This window comes from Penicillium pulvis (genome assembly GCF_028828015.1).
Source record: "Penicillium pulvis strain IBT 33274 chromosome Unknown contig_12_segment0_segment0, whole genome shotgun sequence".
Lineage (NCBI taxonomy): Eukaryota > Fungi > Ascomycota > Eurotiomycetes > Eurotiales > Aspergillaceae > Penicillium > Penicillium pulvis.
The window spans coordinates 471,606-494,666 of record NW_026643072.1 but is presented as its reverse complement, the minus strand read 5'-3'; the positions used below and the strand labels follow the sequence as shown (position 1 = coordinate 494,666).

Here is a 23,061-nt window from a genome sequence, read left to right as displayed (position 1 = left end):
AAAAACTCGATTTAAATTATGACCCGAAATCATGAGCCGGGAACATGACATCCCCCCACGCAAAGTCTGCCAAATTCGTTGGGGGTGGGTCCGACTGCTGACCCATCTCTTTCCCAAACGAATTCCTTTCCCCATCACTGCTACTCCACACACTCGAAAAGTGATTAAGCGCAGTGACAGATGCATTAGTTCCATCTGGAAACTCCCTCCAGAGCCCGCTATCATCCATGTTTACATCAGTAGTCTGTGAAGGTTGAATCAAGATATCGCCTGTTGATGGTTGAAAGGCTGACCAGTTAAAGGGTACATCTGACGAAGGGGATGGTTTTGAGCTCGAAGTAGTTGTATCAGTACCACCCTGAGATGAAAAGAAGGGCTCATCTGCGGCAGATTTTAAGGACGGAGAGACCGTTGGGCACTTTTGCGATATGTGGCTGTGTGTTCTGGATACTGGGTTCGACGATGTGGGATCTAGCTTCATTACTAGCCGGATGATCCTGTCTTCGAAGTCGGGTAAACGCTTCTCAAGGCCTTCTATGCGGACCATACACTCCATTAACTTTGGGGATGTTTCACTGGAACTGGTAGAAGGTAATGAGGGGGCTAAACCAGATGCGTTTGAGCTAGGTTCTGTGTTGGTTGGTGCCGGCCCGAGGCTAGTGTTTATTCTTGGAGGGGGGGTTCTTAGTCGAGTCGACTGGTCTAAATTTGAAAAGCCATTAGTACATTCATTCTGTTTTTCATGAGGCGTGCGATTAGACATACATGGATCTTCTGGGACTGGAGCACCCGGGAACCGGGCACGGTAGAGAATTTGCCAACGTTCTTCTTGGGAGCACCGGAGCCGAACGGTACAATGCTCGTAATGGTTATGACGTTGCTCGTCGTCTGCAAACTGTTCAAGGCAATTGCCGCAAATGAACTCATCGTGGTTCCGAGCGAGATGGCGGCTGGAGAATGTTAGAGACAAGTAAACAATTTGGTGGATCATGGGTACTTACACAAGCTCAGATGTAAATTTGAATCCGGCTCCCGCACACACCAGATACTTCCGGTTATTGACGCCATACGTGTTCGGGTCAAACTTGTGATACACACACGCGAATCTGCGTCTTTCGTCTCTGTCTGGGGAATGTAGGCGCTTCCTCTTTCGATCTTGGTTGCCGTCGTCATCGCGTCCCGTACCTCTGTTATCTTGCGGTGGAGGGCGACCGCCCTTTTTGGGGGGCGATTTTTCCCCAGAATCATTGGTGTCTCCAAAACCCGAGGGAATCCTTCCCCCGTTATTGGCAGCTGATGAGTCATTGTTGTCCATCTCCTCGTCCTCCATCGGGGTATCGTAAAGTTGGTATCGTATCAAATGCGACCCAGAAGTGTCTGGCGGTGTCGGCTGAGTTTGAGAGGGTATCTCCTCAATCCAACGTCCGATTTCTTCCCTCTGCTGCATATTGACGGGCTTCTTTGACTTCCTCACATAATTCCCGCGCTTGAGTGAACAATTATTGCTGGCGGGACCCGGTTTCGGACTGTGAATGGGCCACTCTGAGGTAGTCGAGGAAAGAGCCGATGATGAAACTCGAGTCTCGGCCAGACGCGAGTTCGAATTCTCCTGTACTTGGGTAATGCTCGAGATTGGACTCGCAGTCATACGCCTCGGTGACTGAGGAGCAATTGATGACATATCGAAAGACATCCTTCCACCAATGTGAGTCGGATCAGGTTCCAGCTCCATGTGGAAAGATTCATCACGCTTGCGTGGGATATCCACGTATTTTGGGGGAGGAGTACTGGTGTGATTATCATAATATGAGGATTCATTTGGCAAATGTAGAGAAAACGCAGCAAATGAGGTGGGTGAGAATCGGTTGGGCGACTGTGGAGATATAGGAGAGACCAGTGTCAGTTCCGACATAGAGAAGGGTCTTTCCGTGTACCTCTCGCCTTCGTGGGTCTCAAAAGTGGTTATGGGGGATACGGAGTATGTATTCTCCCAAGACCCACACTTTGGCTTCGCGACACAACTTTCCGGTAATTCAGCATCCATGCATGATGCGGGTAGTTCTGCGAGATCCTCGGGAGGGAATTGTATTTCATATTCTGTACTCCTGCTCATGCTGTTGCCAGTGCTGATGCTGCTGATGTCAGTGCTAGTGCTGGTGCATGACACCTCTGTAGAACTTCGCTGCGGCGGTCCGTGTGCACTTTCCGTACTGGAATCCACCGCAGTACTAGTGTCCGATAACTCCGGAACATTCCATCCAGACTCTGTGTTCGTGTCTGACGATGTGCTTTCTGCGGTACTGGCATGCGCGGTACTGGTGGGCGCGGCGAAGCTCAGCAACCATTTCACACTCCTCGTCCTGCTGATTTTCCCATTGTGGCATTCAATCAGAGGTCGGAAGATGGGATTTTTCGCAAGCTCTTCAGCGACAATTTCTTGCCAGCCCGAGTTTTGGTGGGTGCGATACCAAGCGTTGGTTCGCATGATTTCCTTGCAGATGCCTCTTGTAGATTGTTTGTTGGACGGACTGTTTTTGATCGCTTCTTGGATCATGGCGGTGAAATCCACACAAATGTGCTTCATGAAGTCTCCCGGGGTGAAATCTGGCTTCTCCAAGGTGAACTCTGGGTTTGCGGGGACGCTGATCGTTTTGCGGGGAGTGGTGTGAAGCCATTTTTTGATGAAGTCCTTCTTTGCAATTTTGGTTGCAATTTTTGTCGTAGAGAGCTAGAGTCGGGAAATACGAGATAAGCATAAAGCCGTTCCGTGGATTGGAAGGCGGAAAGAGTTGTTTACCGTGGAATCTCTTCTATTATGGGGGGCGTGAGCCACGATTGTGCCAGTCTTGTCCATTGTAGTCAAGATGAGCAAGAAACCTCAGATGGAAGGGGAAAAAAGTTGAAATCATATTCCTCTGGCTATTAGTTCCCAAGTGCTTATGTATCTAATTCCCTGACGTAGAGAACTAATCAGCCGCCTCATCCTCGACAACTGCGCAGCTGTCAAGCCTCCACCCGAGCTCGCCCAATGAGGGCGCAGGGCGTCGACCGCTTGGCTTTTGCCTAGGCACCGTCAATCACCTTGTCAAGGGCCTTGACAATTGGCAACCCTCTTGCCAGATGCGTGAAATCTGGTCAAATGCGCAGATCCTGTCAAATAGCGCAATTATATTTAAGATGGATGCCTTCTTAGTTCTTAGTTATGACTTGCCATAACAACACCAAAGATCCCCTCCAGTCAAAACAATTCCCACCTTTATCGATCCCAATCTCCAGTTCCATTAAATCCATCATTCTCTCTATCTACTTGCACCTTCATTATGTCATTTTACCGAAATGCGTTTGGTAATCCAGTCGTCGCTGAAGCTCCCGGTTATGGTAACGCCAACCCCCTCTTCATCGACACTCGCTATTACACGTCAGTTCCGGAGCTTTCACCCGACATCTCGCCCCAAGAGTATTATGGCCCAGAACCTAAATCGAACGCGATTCCCGAGCAAACCTATTGGCATCCACAAGAGAACCTTATCTACCGAACGCCTCCGGCGTCAGGGTCAATCACCCCAGTCGAGCACCCCGGTGCGATCTCTCCACATGAGTCATCAGCGATGAGACAGATCAACGAGATGCCACATCACCGGTAGGACAACCCCTGAATTGATTTTCTGCTTTAGCTAACCCGGTCGCAGGGAGTCACAAGATTCTCCGCTGGAGTGCAGATGGGCGGGCTGTACTTATGCGGGGCACTTTGCCCGACAATCTACGCTGCTCCGCCATATTCGGCTGATGCATTTATCTCCGAGGCAGTATCTTTGTCCCGTCAGTGCAAAATGCAAGCCTTTCAATCGCAAAGACAATTTGGTCTCGCATATCCGATCGGTTCATAATATGCATCATTATTCCAAGGGTTCAACATCACCAGTGGAATCGGCCTATTCTCCTGGCAGTATATAATCAACTTGTCTCTGTCCATTTCGGTTCTACATCATGGCGTTGTTTACTGGGAAAATTTGATCTTACATGGGTGCATGTCCGTTTTTTCCATAGCAAATCTACTTTGTCAAGGCAACTTTCGCGTTACTGCGAAATCTAATATCTGGTTGCCTGAAGGTACGAGCTGATTACCGTATCTGGTTTGATCATGCATGCGGTAGAGACTTCCCATGTTTCAGGTCTAGACACTGCAAGGCGCAGGGGTAACTAAAGCCCGCACATAATCCCCGAGACACAGCCACAGAAAGTGAGGCGCCGGAGCTTGAGGTCAGTGCAAGTGATACCCTGACTGCGCCTCATGCGGAAGATGTGAAGGCTTAAGCTGAGACTCTGCCATACTTTCTCAATGCCCCATAAATCAAGATTTCACCTGGGTGAGAGGTGTACAGCGAGGCATCACCCGGGGACTGTTCAGCTGATCATTTCAGCCACCCCCGCACCCAGGTGTTCGGCACATACGCCCGGGCAAGTACCTCGATAACTCAATCCTGCGTAATCGTAGCAATTATCTGTATGGTTAAATATTGTTGTTTCTCCAAACGAAATGATCAGTTCTTTGCAGTCTCCTCGGGTCATAGAGGATATGGCCACACGGGGAATTGGCGACCGGGGCATTATCATGACAGCCTAAAATCCTTTAGGTCAGCTGAGCGGGCAGGCTGATTCGAAGGCAGTCTTGCTCGCCTAACATGCACAATGACGCAGAGGGAACCACCCGTAGAACAGTCCATCTCAACGTGCGTCCCAACGAACCAGAAAAAATTAACACCATTGAGTTCTAGATCTCTGTTTTTGTCGCTTGGTCTTTTTAGACCGAGCAACGTTGTATGACCAGCCCTTTCCTTTGAGTGAACGAAGAGATTGCAAGCATTGTGTCTAATTTACAATTACTAAGCCAATCAAGGTCGTAGTATGTATTGAACACGTGGACACAGATTTTCAAGGACATGATGATAGGAAACTGACTACTGAGAGGATAGCAGAATTGGAAAATGGAACTATCCTAGCGAGACCAAAAATAACTAGAATGCATAGACTCCGTAATGATAGAAGGGCGTAAGTCCAAGAGACTGTTTTGACTCTGTCCAGAGCAAGAGATACAAGGCACCGAAATTAGAATTGTATCAGAAGTTCCTCCAAGCTGTCCTCATCGGCGAACAGAATCAGGTATCTGGCATTGAAAATACCCGCGTTGCAGAATGCAGTCGATCCATTCAAGATGGCTGTGGTGTCCAGAAAGAAAGACTCCTTCATCATTGTAGTTCTTCTGATCATCTTTCGAGTTTTGAGCCATTCCTACTCTACGTCTATGGTTTTTACCTAGGCCACGTCACCGGTGGCCACTTCCATCTTGGAGTTTGAATCATACATTGAATAAAAAGGATAATTCGAAGAAGATGCAGAGTTGCCTTGTGACTGAATGAAATGAATCATCTCAACTTCGAACTTTTGGTCTCAAGTAGCAAGAATGTTTTATCATAGTCAGCATTATCCTCGCCCAAAAGAGTGTCATAATACCAGGTACATACGAAGATATTTTGTGAAGTTTAAAATTCAAACGGCATTGGAGATTATACTGTCTGCTCTAAACTGTCAGCTCTATACTGTATCAGAATCAATCTCATGAATATCTACAATTACTCATGTTTTAAGACAGCCTGTTCGCCACAGAAACTGAATAATGCGAAATCGCAAATCTACCATTCGTCCAAGTCATCGCTATCGGCTAGACCAAAACGCAAGGGCGATGAGAATCATGCATTTGGTGTATCCAATGTGATTGATAGATAACCGTACATCATCGCTGATTCGACAGCGTTGCAAAGTGGGGCCGCAAAGCAAAATTGCGCATTTACCCCGATCAAACAAAAAAAGGCGGTTATGGTATCATCCACCACAGCCTGAAAGACTACACGAGACACATTTGGCTTCAATCATTATCACTGCCTCCCGAGTGATTCACTTTTTATTCATCGCCCTCCAGAATCGATCAGCTCATCATGCCTATCACAAGAGCTTTCTCCCCACCAGCCAACGCCCGGCTTCTGGAATTACCCGAGAGCAGCCCCAAATTCTTCATTGCTTTCGTGTCCTCAGATGACCCTATCACGTCGCAGCCTTGGTGCCCCGATGTCCGGGCGGCGTTGCCCCATATCAACACCGCCTTTGCGCCTGCCGATGCACCTACTGTAGCTATTGTCCCCGTTGGACAGAAACCAGAGTACGTTTATTGAATATGTGGCTTTTTGAAGTTTGTTTATATTTGGATAAACTTCTTCGAAAAATGTGTCATGGAAATCAAGACTGACTTTCTTCTTAGATGGAGGGATCCCAAGAATGTCTATCGCACAAATTGGAATGTTCACAATGTTCCTGCGCTCGTACGATTTGAGCGCGTTGATGGAGAGGTCTTGGCTACAGGGAAATTGATTGAAGGCGAGATCTTAGATAAGGCTAAGCTCGGTGCGTTTCTCGCTTGATTGAGCATATTTTGAGGAGCAGGGTTGAGGGATGGGCATCAGCGGCAAATTTGAAAGTATTACGATAGTCTGATACCATAACGTCCATACAATGCATTTTATGTTACTCAAGCTTCCATCAAGCCTTGTGTGCTGAAAAATACAATAGTGTGCGAGTTCATTTCACATTTGATTCTATGCCAGGTAGGTATGATTGGGATCCGTGGATATAGATCTGTATTATACATAGTTTCGGCCCCGCATTCCACCACAGCAACTAGCACTTCTTCATGCATAGGCCTATTCACTACGTCTGGGTGACTCGAACACCTTCAACAGGACCTGAGGCGATCACAATTTCCCTGAAGATAGTCTTTTTCTGCATCTCTGTTTTCAGGTGCATTGCATGGGCCTCATCCTTCGCCAGGAAGGCGCATGTTGACCCAGAACCACTCATCAAACTTGCAACTGCGCCATGCGACCTCCCAGCCTCTAATGCAATGCCTATATCCGGCAACAGTCTTGTCGAGGGTAATTCGAGATCATTGACAAGGAAGGGCAGCAATTCCGTCGGTGAAGTGGTACCCCAAGCAACATCAATACACCCTTGCCGTCTGCGAAGGTATTTCTCCTCCTCTTCGGATAAAGAACCAGTCAAAACTTTATCATGTTCCTGGAAGACAGCTTTTGTCGACAAACCACGGAACGGGACCGCCAACACCCAGATCCATTTATGGTCTGCCACCTCCAGGCTGACGAGTGGCTGTTTATGGCCCAAGCCAATCGCCATCATGCCCTTGATAAAGAACGGCACATCTTCCCCGATCTGTGCACCTAGTTCCATAAGAACGTCATCATTGACCTTGGATCCCCACAAGATATTGCATCCCACGAAAGCAGCTGCGGCATCAGCACTTCCACCTCCAAGACCTGCTTCAGAGGGAATGCACTTCGCAAGCTCGAAATGAAAACTTGGTTCAAAACCAAATTGTTTTCCGAGGAGAGAAGCTGCTTTGATCACCAGATTACGATTATCTGCTGGGACGCGGTCACTATCCATGCCGGTCACATTCATGCTGGGGCCCTCCAAATTTTGAGAAATAGTCAAGGTGTCAAAAAGCGATATGGCCTGATAGGCCAAGGTGATATCGTGGTATCCATCCTCTCGCAGGGGCCCCACGCGAATCTGAGGATTGATTTTGGCAGGAACTTGCAGGGTAATTTTTGATGGAGTCGAAGTCATTGTGCTATCTGCCTGCAGTCACGTACGCCAATCAGAGTTGCAGTCGGATGCAAGGAAATAAGGAAGCGGTGGAAGAATGGAAAAGGAAACAAAGCACGCGACTTGCGAGTATGTAAGGATCCAAGGATCAATTAAATGAATGGTTCGTGTGACGGGCCCTGCCGATCAGATTGTGGAGGGGCAGATCGTGTTACATCATTTCCCACACTGATTCTCCTTTGTTTACACTCTCCACTTAATCGCAATGCACCACCAACAATCAAAAGTGTCATTTGGTATCGTTATCCCGGCTGCTGGTAGAGGGACACGAGCAGGTCAGGGCTGTCAAAAAGCCTACCGTCGGATTTCGGGAGATACTGTGATCAACCGTACTGTCAAGCTATTTCGCTCATGGAACGCGAATTGTCCAATCGTGATTGTTCATCATGCTGATGACACTGCCTTACTCGAGGCTTCTATCGACCGCGACAGCAGCATCTACACTACGACTGGAGGCGCTGAGCGAGGGGAATCAGTTCTGAAGGGCCTTCGCTTCCTTTCTACATTGCAAGACGCCCCATCACATGTCTTCATTCACGACGCAGCACGACCATTCGCCTCGCACCAACTGCTAGACAGTGTATCAAAATCTATCCAACAGGAACCTTCCGTTGGGGTGATTCCCGGCCTTGCTGTTGCCGACACTCTCAAAAAGGCCGACTCAAATGGCCTCATCACAGCAACCGTCCCTCGAGATGGTCTCTTCCGTGCCCAGACACCGCAAGGCTTCGAGCTGAAGTTGATTCTCGAAGCGCATGAAAAGGCCGCCGCCGCTGGAATGAATTACACCGACGATGCCGCCTTATTCGAAGAATTGGGATTCCCCGTGCGGATTGTCCCTGGGGAATCGGAAAACATCAAATTGACCTACAGCTTGGATTTTGACGAGGCAGAGCGATTTCTGCAAACGAAACGCCCTTCTACAAAAACGCCTTTACCAGATGTCCGAGTCGGTCATGGCTACGACACACATCGGCTTGTACCCGGTGAAGAGATCACCCTGTGTGGCATCAAAATTCCGCACAAGGCAACACTACTCGGCCACTCCGATGCGGACGTCGGACTACATGCTCTGACCAATGCATTCCTCGGTACGATTGCAGCGGCTGACATTGGATTTCATTTCTCAGATAAGGATCCTCGGTGGAGGGGTGCTTCCTCTGATAAATTTCTGCAGCATGCTGCCAAGCTTGTCGCCGAGGCTGGTGGTACTATCACACATTGTGATTTGAGCTTTGTGTGCGAACTGCCACGCATTAGTCCCCATCGTGATGCAATGAGGGACTCTGTGGCGCGCATTGTCGGGCTGGATCGGAGTCGTATTTCTGTTAAAGCGGGGACAAATGAGAGGAATGGATTTGTGGGACGCGAAGAGGGTATTGTGGCTTTAGCTACGGCTACGGCGGTTTTCCCAGGTTCTGTTTGAGTGTTTCTTCACATGAACATAGTGTTTCAATATAGTTTTCTGCAGTTTGAGAGGTTTTCTTAAGAAGATTTGCACATTTCGAGCTTTGGAATATTCCGCTTCAAGCCATCAGGATAGCTATAAGTGGATACGACGCAAGATTTGTGTGCTCAGCTGAAGATCCCGACAACACGGGATGTATCCACCACAGTCCGATCATTTACCCTTTCAGACCAGAGCGGTGTAAACATTCGCTCAAGAACGCCAGATCTGTCCCATTCAGCTGGTAGCGAAACTAAGACAGGCGCTACTACTGACCAATCGTGCAGAATCTTGAAGATCATGGATTCGGAGGGGTTCATGCAGATCTCGTGGGGTTTTCCAGAACGCCATAGCTGATCGCGTGTCTAACATTCTGTCCAACACATCCCCGTCCAACCCGCATATTCCTCAATGAGAATCTGTGTATTTCAATCCTGCTTCGAGGAGCTCCAAGCTTCAGTCGGTGAATCGGAGTCACAACAACTATGCATGAACCCCGGGGTGTTTACGACACAACACCATGTATCCCACAAGACCATCCACAAGAAGACAGCTAAGCAGCAAATCGATGAGGCAGTAGCCGAGGGCTATGACTTCTATATGAACTTCCTTTGGGGGACACATGACGACTCCCTGGCAGGTATTGATGCAAGTCAATATTTTGAATCCCTCAATCTGCCACACGCCGGTGTACAAAGCTCAGAAAGAGAGCAGTCCAAATGGGACTTTTTCGCCGAAGCCAAGCGAGCAGGGAGCCCGCTCGTGCCTGGCATAGAGCGCTTCCCGTTGTTCGTGAAGCCTGCTTCCAGCTATGGAAGTATGTTTATCGATGAGCATTCTCTGTGTCGCGATGAAGCCGAGTTGGAGAGCTGCATCCAGCGTTTGAACACACTGATGCGCCCTGTACGAATTCAACGAGCGCTGGCGCTAGGACATCGAGACGCGGAGCAATACGCCAACGGCTGCGAAGCGGCAGGACGAGATAGCACGGATATCGTTGTTCAGGAGTTTATCGCTGGAGAGGAGTACTCAGTCGTGGTGATCGCAATGGGGGAAAGTCCCGTTCCGCTGATCCCTCAGCGCGCAAAATATAAAAAATTTGGCGATAGCGCGCGAATCTTGACACTGGAACTGAAATTTGATGCGGAGTCTGGGTATGAGCTCATGTCCGAAGATGAGGATCCGGCGTTGTGGAAACATCTCCAAGAAACAGCCGTGGAAGCATTCACCACTAAGAAGATGTACACGAACGGCATGGGATGCGATGTGGATATGCGAATCGGTCAGGATGGGAGAGCTTATGTGATTGAAGTCGATCCTCTTCCTGTGTTTTTCTATCCCACTGGGTCGCAGCTTGAGGACACGGATGTCAAGCACGGATTTCCTGGAGCTTATAGGGCTGTTATCAACACTTATATCACGAATTACTTCCTCAAGAATACGGGTGCACGAGGAGCCCGCGTCGCCGAGCTGGCATCCCTTTTTGATGGGATGCCTGTGACAGGTAGCGCTCTGGGCAAGGATAAAGACAGCATTGCACTGTCACCATTAAAAGGTAGTGCAATCGATCTCGGGTGCGGAACAGGAAGGTTGGGCCGCGCTTTGAAATCCAATCCGCAGAATCAAATCACCCACCTCGTTGGAGTCGATATCTCTAATAAGAGGCTGGATATCTGTCACCGAGAAGGTGGATACTGTGATTTGATTCACAAACGCATGGAATCTTTCCTCGCCACGCGAACAGAAAGCGTCGATCACATATTCTGCGGCTCAGCATTGGAGTTCCTTCCCATGGAGGAAGTGGATTTCGTTCTGGCACGATGCTTCCAGCTGGCCAGGTGCTCTATAACAATTGTTACCGAGAATCCCGAGACGAGCCAGAAGTACAATTCCGCGCCGTGGAATGCGGTCCAGAAGTACACCACGGATCATTCTGAAAGCATTAGGACATTCCAGATCCAGCGTGGATGGAATTTGCGTTCTTCAGCGACAGGTGATGGTCGCTCGGTGTTTCATTTTCAGCGGCACGAGGATGTATAGAGCACGCCTCTAATGTTCATAATTCCGTTCCAGGCTATTGACCTAATTTCATCTTCGGGGGGGTGAACATCAACTCTTCCACGCGTACAAGGCGGATGCGTGATCCCCATATCAACACAAAAGCCAACCACGACCCAACACAATTTTGATTCCCAAGTTTGGAAAGTACAATCCAAATGCCGCGTCAAACACCGTAGGGTAGACCATGTGCCCAATCTGCCGAGATAAGGCCCCTTAGCCTAATCTCCAATCTCCAATCTCCCATCTTCCTTGCGGGGATATCTCAGCCGCAAGTTCCTTTGCTTTCCAGAGATGGTAGGTCCATCCAGATTGCATTTATCTTTCGTGTATTCATCTCCGATCGATCGTCAGTACCGGTATTCATGGATGTATTGATCGTTTCAGGGGTGGATAACAAGGTTGGACTGCCCGTTTAGAGATGAGTCCCACTTAGAGGACTCGTGTACGGCAGATCTGTCTCCATGTGGAAGATGAAGCGGGGATTTCGGACTGGGTCACGGAGAATGTGGTCATGGGGCTGGGAGGCGTATCTAGACTAGGTTCATGCGATGGGTTGGCCGGGGTCGATAATTAGTTCGGCATTGACTGTAGTAATCTTATGCTTGATCTTGATCTTATCTAGAACTATTTTCAGGGTACAGCGGTAAGCTGAATGATGTGCAGATTCAATCTCTATCGTTTTTGATGATAGGGGCAAGCCAGGACAAGGGGGGTCATGAGACTCAGCTCTTATCTCGAAGCGAGCTGATGCGGGGAATCTGAGATAAGGCTTAAGCGTTTCGGGAAGAGGCTTAGCGTCGTCTTATCTAGAACGCTTCTCCACCGGACCAAGACCCTAAATGGGATATGATGGCCGAGCTTATCACGGATCTTCAGGATGATGTTTCAATGCAAAGAAGTAAATGGGTATTCGGGCGACTTAACGCCCGCGCTGTCCAATCTAAATAAATGCAGAATGCAGTAAAGGAATGACAAGAAAAGAAGGCAAATCGACAGAAAAAGCACGCAGAAACGTAGACAAGAATTATGTATACATAATGCCAGAACCAATAAGATGCGATCAAGTCGCTAAAAAGCTGCAAGAATGCAGTATATACCAAGCAGAATTATCCCAAGCAGATGTCACATCTTTAAAGATGACCATCGCGGATACGGAGGAAGTTCTCGTATCGCTTCTGAGTGAGTCGACGGCATTTCTTTCCCCAGTAGATCATGGGTGCTGTAGTCATGAGGAAACCCCAGCTCAGAATACCAAGGGCGATGAAGACCTGAGATAAAGTCTGTGCGTCGATCCAGTATTGGGCGGCGAAGGTGAAAATGCATCCGATCGTATTATTGATCACGGACACACCCACCATGCCCTCAAGAACCATGTCCGGGTATGCGTCCTGGAGGTAGGCCATGCTGAGATCGCCTGCACAACCCCAGCCGAACCCAATGAAGCCCAGTCCCACGTAGGGCCATGGCCAGTTCCAGCCTTTGTCGGAGCCAATACCGAACAACATGAGACCTGCCGGTCCGATGAACGCAACGGGGAAGAGGAGCCACAGGCGCTGCTCCGCTTCGAAGATACCGCCGTTTCGACGAGCCATCCAGGTGACGAAGAAATCGGAGAACCAACCACCGTAGATACAGCCAATGCAGGCACCGATCAGAGTGGGCACGTTCATAATGCCCACTGCGGCATCAGTGTAGTACCAGGGAGCCTCATACCAATTATCCTCTTCAATGGTAAGATAAAAGGTCAGCCACGCATCCTGGGCACCCCATTGCAATCCGGAGTAGATCACTGCGGGGAAAGTGAAGATGCGCAGGGTGTGCCAGATGCGACGGTAGTACTGCTTGAAGCCAGTCCCGATCAAAGTCGGAGAAGGTGTGATCAACGCGATGCGTTGCCAGTAGGTCTTCCCCTTCTTCTGGCCACTTTCCTCGTCTGTCGCGTTGTTGACCAGAATTGGCTCGACATTCGGGGGACGGTCGGCCTTTTCGTCCGAGGGTGGTCGGCTTGTGGTCGTACCCTCCGGGCGCACGTCCAAACCCTGAAGGACAGCCTTGCGATCAAAGAAAGTCTCTTCCAGCCCGAAGTAGAAAAGGATGACCAAAAATCCCGAAATGATGACCGCGAGCCATCCTGCCCATCTCCACCCCATCACCGGGCTATCGGTGATAAACCCGGCGACCAGTGGTCCCATGAACGTCCCGATACTAGTCGCAAGAATGTAGAAACCCAGGACCAGACCACGATTATGTTGGTAAAAGATATCCGACAGGGATAACTGGGCCATCGCTTCGGCACATGACTCCGACGCGCCGACGAACAATTGGTTCCAAATGTTGTCCTGCACGGTCTCAACGCGCGCAAACCAAATGGAACCGATGATCGAGAACATCAAGCATAGCAAGTAGGAGATGCGGCGCCCGTAGAGGAAGGGGGCCGGACTCAGAAGCAAGGTGCAGTACCCGATACCGATGAACAAAACACCGGCCGCAATATTGATATCATCCCAGCTGATTCCCAGCTGCGCATTCATACCATTTCCAGCGGTGCCAGCATCGTTGGAGGTTGCGGCGGTGAACGCGACGATGAATAAGATCAGGAACGCGTGCCAATAACGGCGCCACGTGCTCCAGTTCAGTGGATCATCGGGAGAGTTCGTCGGGGTGGGAATCAACGTGACGTCTCCGTGTGCATCTGCCAAGCGTTCCGTACCATTCAAAGGTGCTTCTTCTTGCTCCATGTCGGCTGGAGTATCGACTGGAGCAGGCTCCGTCGATGCCCATGTTGGTGCATTTAAGTCAACGTTCATCGGATTTACACGTCCCAAAGGATCACTGGGGCCCGGGAAGGAGGAGAGATAACAGAAGCTTAACGCTTCTGTCAATCCGCAAGGACTTGCTTAAATATGACTAGCACGGGACGTGCTCATGCGGGTGTGAGAGGTTGAAAGATTAAAAACTCTGTAGGGAAAACAAAAGGAAAAGGAAAAAAAGAGGGGCGATAGATAAGGCGCGTTATCTTTTTTTTTTCTTGTTTTCTTTCCCTGGTAGTTAGTGCGGGACTTTTTGGTCTAATGCTACATTTTAGTGGCTTCGCGTCGTTTTTTAGTGAAAAAATGACGAAACAAATTAGAGCAAGTGGAGCAACTCACACCCGTAACGAAGCTTGAAATGAATTTAAAAAAATCGGAAATAAATGTGGCGTGGATACTGTATCCATACCCGTACACATCGGTTCCGTGGATGACTCCCCCAGGGCTAAAATTTATTAGTACTTCGATCCCGCCACCTTCTCTTTCCTCCCAATCATCAACTTCTCCAACTTGCAGTTTTGCAACCGAATGTCAACTTGTCAACTCAGAATGGCTCAAGCATTTCACGTCTCTTCTTCCCTGCCCGGCAATGGTCCCTTAAAACCAAGTAATTGTGGCTCCGACCTGGCTGCGCGCCTCAACGCCGCGACTCTGGTGGAGTCTGCGCCCGATGAGGCACCACGCACAGCAAGGTCGGAGCCCAAGAAGGTGATTGTGGTGGGTGCTGGAATTTCAGGTCTTCGGGCCGCTGCGGTCCTGCAGCGTCATGGCTGCGAGGTCGTCGTGCTGGAAGCTCGCGATCGCATCGGTGGCCGAATCCTGACCAGCCGGAATGGAGATCATGTTCGAGATATTGGTAGGGTTCCGAGGTTACGATGAAAACCGGTGGTGACCCTGACCTTCCAGGTTTCGTTTAACGTGGCGACAATGGAAAAAAAGGTGTGCTGACGATCATTCAGGTGCTGCCTGGATGCACGAAACGTCCCAGAATGGCCTGGTGAAACTCATCCCAAGGTTAAACATCCCCTATTACTATGACGACGGCGCCCCGCTTTATTTTACCCGAGAGGGTCGTGCCGGCTCGCAATTCAAGGCGAAGAAAGTCGCCGATGAATTTGCGGATTACTGCGAGTGGTATTACGAAACCCACCCCGACGCCGAGGATCGTCCCGTCGACGAGTTCGTCCGGGAGTTCGTCCTCGAACACCAGCTGATCACTGATAATGATCGCATCTGGGCCCCCCAGGCGATCCGAGAGGTGGAATTGTGGCTCGGAACCAGTACGAGCTTGGCCTCTTCGAAACATTTGTCTTATTTTATCACGGAGCGGAACCTGTACATGAAAGGCGGGTACGATCGCATTGTAAACTGGACCGCCCAACCCCTCAACGAAGTCCCCAACACTATCCGACTCAACCATCACGTCGAGAGCGTCGAATGGAACGAAGAAGGTACAGCGCCCGCGCGCATCCAATACAGAGATGCGACCGGATCCGCTAGGACGATTGAAGGAGACGCCGTGGTGATGACCTGCCCATTGGGCGTCTATCATCACAACCTGATTAATTTCAACCCGCCCTTGCCGAGTGATATCCAAAAGGGCATGTCCAAGTTCAGCTACGGCGCACTTGGCAAGGTCTTCTTCGAATTCGCCGATGTATTCTGGGGCAAAGACAACGACCAGTTTATCTTCTACCCCTCCCCCTCAGAGGAAGATCTGGATACTATGTCCGGGTCCTCCGTCGAGTCATCCAGCAGCATGAGCTCCATTCCGGAAAAGGATAACATCCTCAACTACGCCACCGTCACTATCAACCTGTGGATCATGACCGGTGGCAAGGAACTCTGCGTGCAGATCGCTGAACCCCTCACTCAGCGCATCGAAGCGATGACCGACAAGAAGGAGATCTATCGCTTCTTCGAACCCCTCTTTAAACTGCTCCGCACGGAGCCTTACAAAGCCCTTCCCCGCCTGGTCGGTGTTGAAACTACACACTGGACCCAGGACCCGCTGGCCGGGTACGGGACTTACTCTGCCGACAAGGTCGGCGATGACCCGGAATCTCTAATTGAAGCATTTGAAAACCACAAGGACAGCACCTTGCAGTTTGCAGGTGAACATTGTACCATGGTGGCAAATGGCTGTGTGCATGGTGCGTATAAGACGGGTGAAACCGCTGCGTCTAACCTACTGCACAGGTTTGGTATTCCGTATGATGGACATGACGCCGTCAGTGACGCCGTTTATGCTATTCCCAAGTAAGTATGTCAGGTTTAAGCCTTTGGAGGTGATTTGAGAGTCACTTGGCTGGTCCTGATATTCAACATTATCACTGGAGTATAACCAGAGAGCGCCGCAGTGCACTCAGTACAGCCCTGGAGGTTTTGCATTTTCATAGTTGAGCATTTAGTTTTACATATATCATATAGTATCTAGCAACCATATAGTGATCAATTGAAGCATGTGGATGTGAGATAGAGCCAAGAGAACCTGTTTTGAATGTTTCCGTATGTAAGTTTCCAAACTGAGGCAGATCCAAAGATCAAGTTAGGATATAGCTCTAGTTCCGATCTGCACGTAACAAGCCCCCATGTGGTACCTGCATGTCATTCGCAAATTAGAGTTTGGGGTAAATGATCTATAGACAGAGACCGATTGAGGGCCTTGCTCCCGGGGATTGACCAGGTTAGGAAGTCCAAGGCACTTTACCACTGTGTGACCCATTTGAGCCGAGGCTCAGAATTGCCACAAGTCTCTGTTGATAATTGGACCATCTGTTGCTATACACTTGGATTTACAGCGGTATCTGGGTGCTACATAGTATTATTGCCGTCCCGTAAGACAATAACAACCTTGCTACTCATTATCACAGGGAAGACACTTTTCTTCGATAGCAGTCAATATAGCCGAATCTTGTATTGCCTCATGGCGATCTAGTCATACCGTTTGATATGGGTATCTGCAGATTATATTTGACCCGGGGAGTACAACGCACGAACACATGTTCTCCTACGGGTCGCCACGCCCGGCAAAGCCGGTGTTATCGCCGCTCTAGCCCGTGAGCCCTGGACATGTGACCGTATTTGGCCGACCTAGCAGCTAGCGCGATGGGTTGTGGATCCAATAGTGGAGCTCTTCCACACGCGACCAAATTTAGGAGTTGACGTGCCGTGGAATTAAGCCGCATTTTCAGAATTTTACTAAAGAATTGAATTTGTTGGCATGTGATTGTTGGCATCGAGCTTTGGATGCTGTAAATGGTAATGCTATTGATGCGGGTGGGAGGCTTATCTTGTGGGTAGATGAACTCTCTGGAGATAGCGTCAACTAGTTCCAACCGACAATCCGTTTCTCTGCCCAGGTGGCAGGTAAACTTGTATTAGGCACATTAGTTTTCAAGTAAAAAGGCAGGTAGCTATACAAATATGTCATGTCAATAGTCATCAATGAATGCATTGAAACACTTGAAGCACACACTGTATTACATTTGATTCCTTATGCTGACTGGGAAATATCATGAAAGGGTGGACATGTGTATTGGTGCTCATCATATCACAGTTTGATCTTGCGTAGAGTACATATGGGAGATGGAATTCGATCTATGTTTAGAGAATGTAACGACATTTGAAGAATATCTCTGTTACAGGCTTCATGAAGATGAAGTTTGAAATAACACTTGATGGCGAACTATATTTTGGATTCCGGTAATACAAACGAGCCAGGAGTATCAGTTGGTTCATTTTATCAATATTTTGTGCAAGAGTATTGGTATAAATTCAACACTCGGTACTGAATAATTAGAATCAGCGGGTGGAAAGCTTATCTGACATCAGAGCGCCACATGGAGATGCAAGATACTGCGGGTATGAAGTCGAACCTTGAACAGTGCATGGCCACAGATAATCCCAACTTTTGACTGAATGGCAGCTGTCTATTTTGATTTCCTATGGCAGTATCGTGGTCATTGCCGAAGTGAAAGCTGTCTGATTTGAACGGATCTCGCGGATATGGATCGAGGGGTTCTTTGTCTGCTAGCATATGAAACCTCAACGTATTGGAACATATTCCGAAGCTATTAGAGTTGCCAGAACACAAGACACATACATTGTTGTCCCTTTTAAACCCTTACCCACAACCCTTGTGATGCACCCACCTAGCAGTCCCAACAAACAATCACTCGATAAGCCTTTTAGCCACCTGGACCCACCTACTGACAGCCGATTGATCCACGGAAGCCTCCGCTATCCGAAACCCACCCAAGCCATCCAATAACAGCTAGGACTGACGAAGCTAGCATAAATTTATCCAAGTGGGGAATCTAGTGATCTTGAGTGCTCAGAACCCAGAAGGACGCGTAATAATGGCTTACGATTTTCCTTAGTGGGTTTTTGCCTGTCACCACTCAAAAAGTCATCGTTCCTCAGGAGTTCTGCGGTAGACATGATGTCCTACAGATCTTATAGACGTCCTCGCGACACCACGATCGAGATATGAGATCTATGACAGATTATGTCGTGCAGGTCTGCCAGCGATACCATGCCAACCAGCTAAGGCGCAGCCTGGCCATTATTTGTGTCTGCGCTGTATTTGCTATAATTTTGCTTTTTCCAGGGGTAAAGGAGCATATTATTCCCGTTAGCCCTGTTAGTCCTGTTAGCCCCGTCCAGGAGCCAGTGGAGGTTGATCAACCAGCGTAGGTACTTCTGAGAGGTTTGCTCCACAGCAAGTTTCAATTTGAGACCCACTAACATCTCCCAGTCCCATCCCCGAGGCGAGCTTCTATGTGATCGATAGTTCCACAGGTGGCAACGATACGGTGGTACATATTATAGAAACCGAACAGGAATCGGATGCAATCGTCTATGATCCATATCCGGACTATAATAGCGCCACCTGGAAAGCGAAATGGAAAGGCTCGTATCAGCAGTGTGTTGGTCCGAGCGGGACAATCTTGGACAGAGATAACAAAGGCTTCTTTATGAAAGGATATAAATGGAATGCCTCAAGTACGATTGTCAAAGTATCTAATTCGTTCTGTGGCGTTTCCGCTAATTGCGACAGGCTTTCCCGAACCCGCATTTGGTTCATACGAGGCATGGAATCTCGACAACAGTCTTTGTACTGATCGCTACTCCCAATATGGCGCGTATGGCTACGGCGATGAAAATAATGAAGTATGGGCGAGCGTGAACTTGGGAAACCTGCAAAAAGACTGTTTAGAGCTGAATGCCGAGAGATATCAACGTCACAATCCCAAGGAGAAAGCATTGACCCTCGACAAGATCCACGATGTGCATGAAAACGAAGACGATCCTTCGACGCTTGATGACAGCTTTGGGCCAGATTACCACCCTCGCACGGCAGTCATTCTACGCTCATGGATCAACAAAGTTTACACAGCAAATGACATCCACTTTATTCGGTCCATGGTGATGGAATTGTCGCTACTCTCCGGCGCCGAATATGAAGTTATCCTTCTTGTAGACTCGACCGGCTCTGAACTACCCAGCCCGACAGACCAAGAGGGCATGGATCAGTTCAAGAAAGAGCATCTCCCAGAGGAGCTTCAAGACATCGCAGTCTTCTTCAACGAGAAAATCCTGGCTGACTGGTACCCGAAGATCGATGTCCATAAGTAAGTGGCCCTACATGGTCTTTCTCGCATTACGCTGACAAAGCCCAGGGCGATCTTACAGTACTTCCAACCAATCCAAATCTTCTCTCGACTGAATCCACAGTACGAGTACATCTGGCAATTCGAGTTGGACGCACGGTACACGGGACATCTATATCATTTCCTCGAACAAGCAGCCGCCTTTGCCAAAAAGCAACCCCGCAAGTACATGTGGGAGCGCAACTCCTACTTCTATATTCCCGCCATCCACGGCGACTGGGAACAGTTCATGGATAATGTCGATCAAAGCATGGGCACACAGGAAGGCATCTGGGGCCCTAAACCTGCTTTCGGCATCAATGTCGAAGGGGAAGCTCCAATGGTGCCTACCTCCGGCGACCAGGATAACCTGTGGGAATGGGGAATCGGTGAAGAAGCCGACGTGATTACCTGGATGCCCCAGTTCAATCCCAAGAATACTGAATGGCCCTTTCGCGACCGGATCTTCAATTTCTTGCAGGGTACTCGCACGCCTGTTCGCGCATCCCCTGTTGCTATGTCGCGTGTCTCGGCAAGGCTGCTTAGACTTATGCATAAAGATAAAACGCGAGGCGGCTTTGGTCTTGCGTCGGAGATGTCGCCGGTTTCTTGGGCTTTGTTTTATGGACTGAAGTCTGTTCAGGTTCCGATGCCGATTTATCATGAATTGAAGTGGGACCCTGTCGAGCTGAATCGCAGGGCTAACCCTGGGAAGCCGGGTGGTATTAATGCGGGCAAGAAGAGTATCTGGAGCTGGCAGATGCATGATGACATTATGTTGAAGTTGTCTTATATGTTTTCGTCGGACTTTGCTGGGAAGCTTTATAGAGCTTGGTTGGGACTTGATGATGCTGTCGAGGTAGGCTTTCCCCCCAACATGCGTGAAACGATGACAATGCTAACGGTTACTAGTGGGAGAAGGATCATCGCCGCCTTTGCCTGCCCCCTATGCTCCTGCATCCAGTCAAGAAGACTGAGTAAGGGACATTGATCGATATGCCGATTTTCGTCTTTTCGGTCACCATTTACCAAATTCGATCGCTGGATTCGGAGGCCTTCGGAGTGTTCACATTTTGCTTGATTAGTACTACATACTATCAAGTCCAATGATGTCCGTAGCTGAAGGCTCTTTTCCCTTCCAAGATTACTTCACAGATGCCATTTGTATTAATAATTAGATCTTACCCCCCGACACAATACCATCTAGGATCAGGATGTTCACATAATAATATATCATGCAAAACTATGCTACTACTTTCCTATTGAGAAGATTGGTGTACTCTCTCACAAACATCCATTAGCACAATAGGCCAAGGGCACATAAACTGGAACCCCCGGCAAATCGGCGAGTTGGGATCCCTGACACCGATCAGATTTTCTAGTTCCTCGGCCTCTTTCCATTCCAAGTCTATCAGAACCCCGTGATCCTTCTCGATTGCCCGTTTAGCTTCAAGGTATAGCATTTTGTAATCCCACGAAATGTCCCTCGAACGGCACTTTTTTCGAAACAGTGCCAATGCTGCCAGTCGGATCTGGAGCTTGTTGCATTTCATGAGCATATAATACAGAATCGGAGAAATTTCTGTACTGGAAAGGAATTCTCCAAGCTTCGAAGTATTGACCCCAGGCACCCCGAAAGTAATGTTCGATGAGAATCGGAACATTTCGTCGGTTATATCGGTCGCGTTTTCGTAAAGGTCAGCATCTGTCCAGATTTTGCAGACCAACCATCGAACCTGCAGCATTTGGTATGTGGTTGTTCCTTGGACAGAGTCAGAGGATGTCAATAAACCTGCATCGTGCGACCAGGCATCCAAGTCCGTATCCAATGCAGATTTCATCAACTGAGCCTGAAGAAATGCTTCCTGATCTAATGGATCTGCGGCGCTCTGATCTAGCGCAAACGCAACTTTCATGGACCGATATGTAAGCCAATCAAGTGTCTCTTGGGCTTGGATCAGAGTGACGAATGGAGGAGGGGGTGAAAGGTCAGCCAGGCTCAACAGTGGTAGGCGTAATGAATCGGACAAATAGAGCGCAAAGACATTTAAATGATGGAAGATATTCAATAGCACGGGAGAGGCATTATACGAGGCCAAGATTCTCCTACCGTGTTTATAGTGAATCATCGCTTCCGTTGGACAACCCCGTAGAAGCTCAATACTCATAAACAGAATGGAAGCTATGATCGCGGTGTCAAGACATCCATCATTAGATGTTGCAATGTGTCGAATAGCAATGTTGTAACGAGAAATGGCGAGTCTGTTTGCTGATTGGTCATTTGCGCTGATATTCTGGAAATCTTCAAATAGGGAGCTGATCGACACAGCTGCGTATCGGATTGCAGGTTGGTTGTGGCTCATTTGAACAATTGTATGGGTCCAGAATGAGCGCGGCATGGGTCCGGCTAGTACCGGGGCCACCATTCGGCGATAAAAGTCCAAGCTTCGAAGGTCGGGAGCCTTTGCGCCCGGGAAAGCGGAGGGCTGGATTTGCCGATATGCTTTTGGGATCCATTCCTTGTAGCCCTGACACTCCCGGTCAGATGATTGACATCTCATGCAATGTGGGTGAGTTTCATCGCATTTGACCCGGCGGGCTCTGAAAGATCAATAAGTTGGAGTCAGGGGCAGTGCGTGGCGGGGACTGACTTGCAGGTCACACACCCAGTGTGAGTTCTACGAATGCCCTTTGGAGGCATTAGTACAGTAATAATTCAATGCGACGGGCCTGCAAGGTGGTTTGCGTATGTGGTCAATCTTTGCTGTGCATATGCGAGAATGAAGACAAGCTCTTGCCTTGCAGGTCCACGTCAGAGAATTAGTGTGGTACAACTGACAGGGATGCGGCTGCGCCTCATCAGCCCCCTACACGCCCTCCTGCGGCTGGGTGGCTAGGTGCATTGCACTCCGTACCTGCGTTTTATCTAGCTGCATTATATACTGTACTGTCACCGATAGCTCGTTTGACTTGACTGGTGCAAACCGTCGCAAATATATTAGAAATGCCATGCGATGGTCAGCTGTAGTCACCATACCTTTGATCAAGACTGGCCAGAACTTAGTCAAAGATGCATTCTTCTCCATATGGTGATTTTTCGTGACATTGTGTTCTTATGGACCAAGCAAAAATTCAGGTGTTCCTCTATTTTCAGAACATGGCAATTGCCGCATTTCCTTTTCTGCCGGTCATTCAGGGCTCCCACGTGGCCGCGCAGTCTGACTGAAGCCACATAAACCTTAATCTATTTTGAATTGGTCTAATGGCAGCTTCACATAAAGGCAATTGATCCTCTGGAAACACCGGCTTTACCGCAGCTGTTGCACAGTCAGATTGGCTCTAGACTCGACTTGGT

The 23,061-nt window shown here is 48.9% G+C and overlaps 10 protein-coding genes across 10 annotated transcripts; 6 read left to right on the top strand and 4 right to left on the bottom strand.

Annotated features, from left to right (window-relative positions):
* Nucleotides 1–16: 16 nt before the first annotated feature.
* On the bottom strand, nucleotides 17–2,854 carry N7503_001413 (uncharacterized protein; the record flags this gene model as incomplete). The annotated part of the gene is made up of 4 exons (XM_057060960.1): nucleotides 17–702; nucleotides 766–950; nucleotides 1,002–2,728; nucleotides 2,798–2,854. 4 exons carry the CDS (start codon nucleotides 2,852–2,854, stop codon nucleotides 17–19), a joined length of 2,655 nt encoding a protein of 884 aa, XP_056924922.1.
* A 466-nt stretch (nucleotides 2,855–3,320) lies between these two features.
* On the top strand, nucleotides 3,321–3,644 carry N7503_001412 (uncharacterized protein; the record flags this gene model as incomplete). The annotated part of the gene is made up of 1 exon (XM_057060959.1): nucleotides 3,321–3,644. The coding sequence occupies one exon, from the start codon at nucleotides 3,321–3,323 to the stop codon at nucleotides 3,642–3,644; it is 324 nt and encodes a 107-aa protein (XP_056924921.1).
* A 2,349-nt stretch (nucleotides 3,645–5,993) lies between these two features.
* N7503_001411 (uncharacterized protein) lies at nucleotides 5,994–6,473 on the top strand (the record flags this gene model as incomplete). Its single annotated transcript, XM_057060958.1, has 2 exons — nucleotides 5,994–6,214; nucleotides 6,314–6,473. The coding sequence occupies 2 exons, from the start codon at nucleotides 5,994–5,996 to the stop codon at nucleotides 6,471–6,473; spliced, it is 381 nt and encodes a 126-aa protein (XP_056924920.1).
* Nucleotides 6,474–6,759: 286 nt separating this feature from the next.
* On the bottom strand, nucleotides 6,760–7,695 carry N7503_001410 (Ribosomal protein S5 domain 2-type fold subgroup; the record flags this gene model as incomplete). Its single annotated transcript, XM_057060957.1, has 1 exon — nucleotides 6,760–7,695. The coding sequence occupies one exon, from the start codon at nucleotides 7,693–7,695 to the stop codon at nucleotides 6,760–6,762; it is 936 nt and encodes a 311-aa protein (XP_056924919.1).
* Nucleotides 7,696–7,939: 244 nt separating this feature from the next.
* Nucleotides 7,940–9,160, top strand: N7503_001409 (4-diphosphocytidyl-2C-methyl-D-erythritol synthase; the record flags this gene model as incomplete). Its single annotated transcript, XM_057060956.1, has 1 exon — nucleotides 7,940–9,160. The coding sequence occupies one exon, from the start codon at nucleotides 7,940–7,942 to the stop codon at nucleotides 9,158–9,160; it is 1,221 nt and encodes a 406-aa protein (XP_056924918.1).
* A 432-nt stretch (nucleotides 9,161–9,592) lies between these two features.
* On the top strand, nucleotides 9,593–11,221 carry N7503_001408 (uncharacterized protein; the record flags this gene model as incomplete). Its single annotated transcript, XM_057060955.1, has 1 exon — nucleotides 9,593–11,221. One exon carries the CDS (start codon nucleotides 9,593–9,595, stop codon nucleotides 11,219–11,221), a length of 1,629 nt encoding a protein of 542 aa, XP_056924917.1.
* A 1,151-nt stretch (nucleotides 11,222–12,372) lies between these two features.
* Nucleotides 12,373–14,049, bottom strand: N7503_001407 (uncharacterized protein; the record flags this gene model as incomplete). The annotated part of the gene is made up of 1 exon (XM_057060954.1): nucleotides 12,373–14,049. One exon carries the CDS (start codon nucleotides 14,047–14,049, stop codon nucleotides 12,373–12,375), a length of 1,677 nt encoding a protein of 558 aa, XP_056924916.1.
* A 501-nt stretch (nucleotides 14,050–14,550) lies between these two features.
* On the top strand, nucleotides 14,551–16,541 carry N7503_001406 (flavin monoamine oxidase family protein). The gene is made up of 2 exons (XM_057060953.1): nucleotides 14,551–14,908; nucleotides 15,012–16,541. The coding sequence occupies exons 1-2, from the start codon at nucleotides 14,581–14,583 to the stop codon at nucleotides 16,313–16,315; spliced, it is 1,632 nt and encodes a 543-aa protein (XP_056924915.1). The 5' UTR covers nucleotides 14,551–14,580; the 3' UTR covers nucleotides 16,316–16,541.
* A 2,002-nt stretch (nucleotides 16,542–18,543) lies between these two features.
* N7503_001405 (DUF3405 domain-containing protein) lies at nucleotides 18,544–20,687 on the top strand (the record flags this gene model as incomplete). The annotated part of the gene is made up of 5 exons (XM_057060952.1): nucleotides 18,544–18,746; nucleotides 18,812–19,059; nucleotides 19,115–19,688; nucleotides 19,737–20,565; nucleotides 20,619–20,687. 5 exons carry the CDS (start codon nucleotides 18,544–18,546, stop codon nucleotides 20,685–20,687), a joined length of 1,923 nt encoding a protein of 640 aa, XP_056924914.1.
* Nucleotides 20,688–20,965: 278 nt separating this feature from the next.
* On the bottom strand, nucleotides 20,966–22,105 carry N7503_001404 (C6 zinc finger domain-containing protein; the record flags this gene model as incomplete). The annotated part of the gene is made up of 1 exon (XM_057060951.1): nucleotides 20,966–22,105. One exon carries the CDS (start codon nucleotides 22,103–22,105, stop codon nucleotides 20,966–20,968), a length of 1,140 nt encoding a protein of 379 aa, XP_056924913.1.
* Between the last annotated feature and the right edge of the window lie 956 nt (nucleotides 22,106–23,061).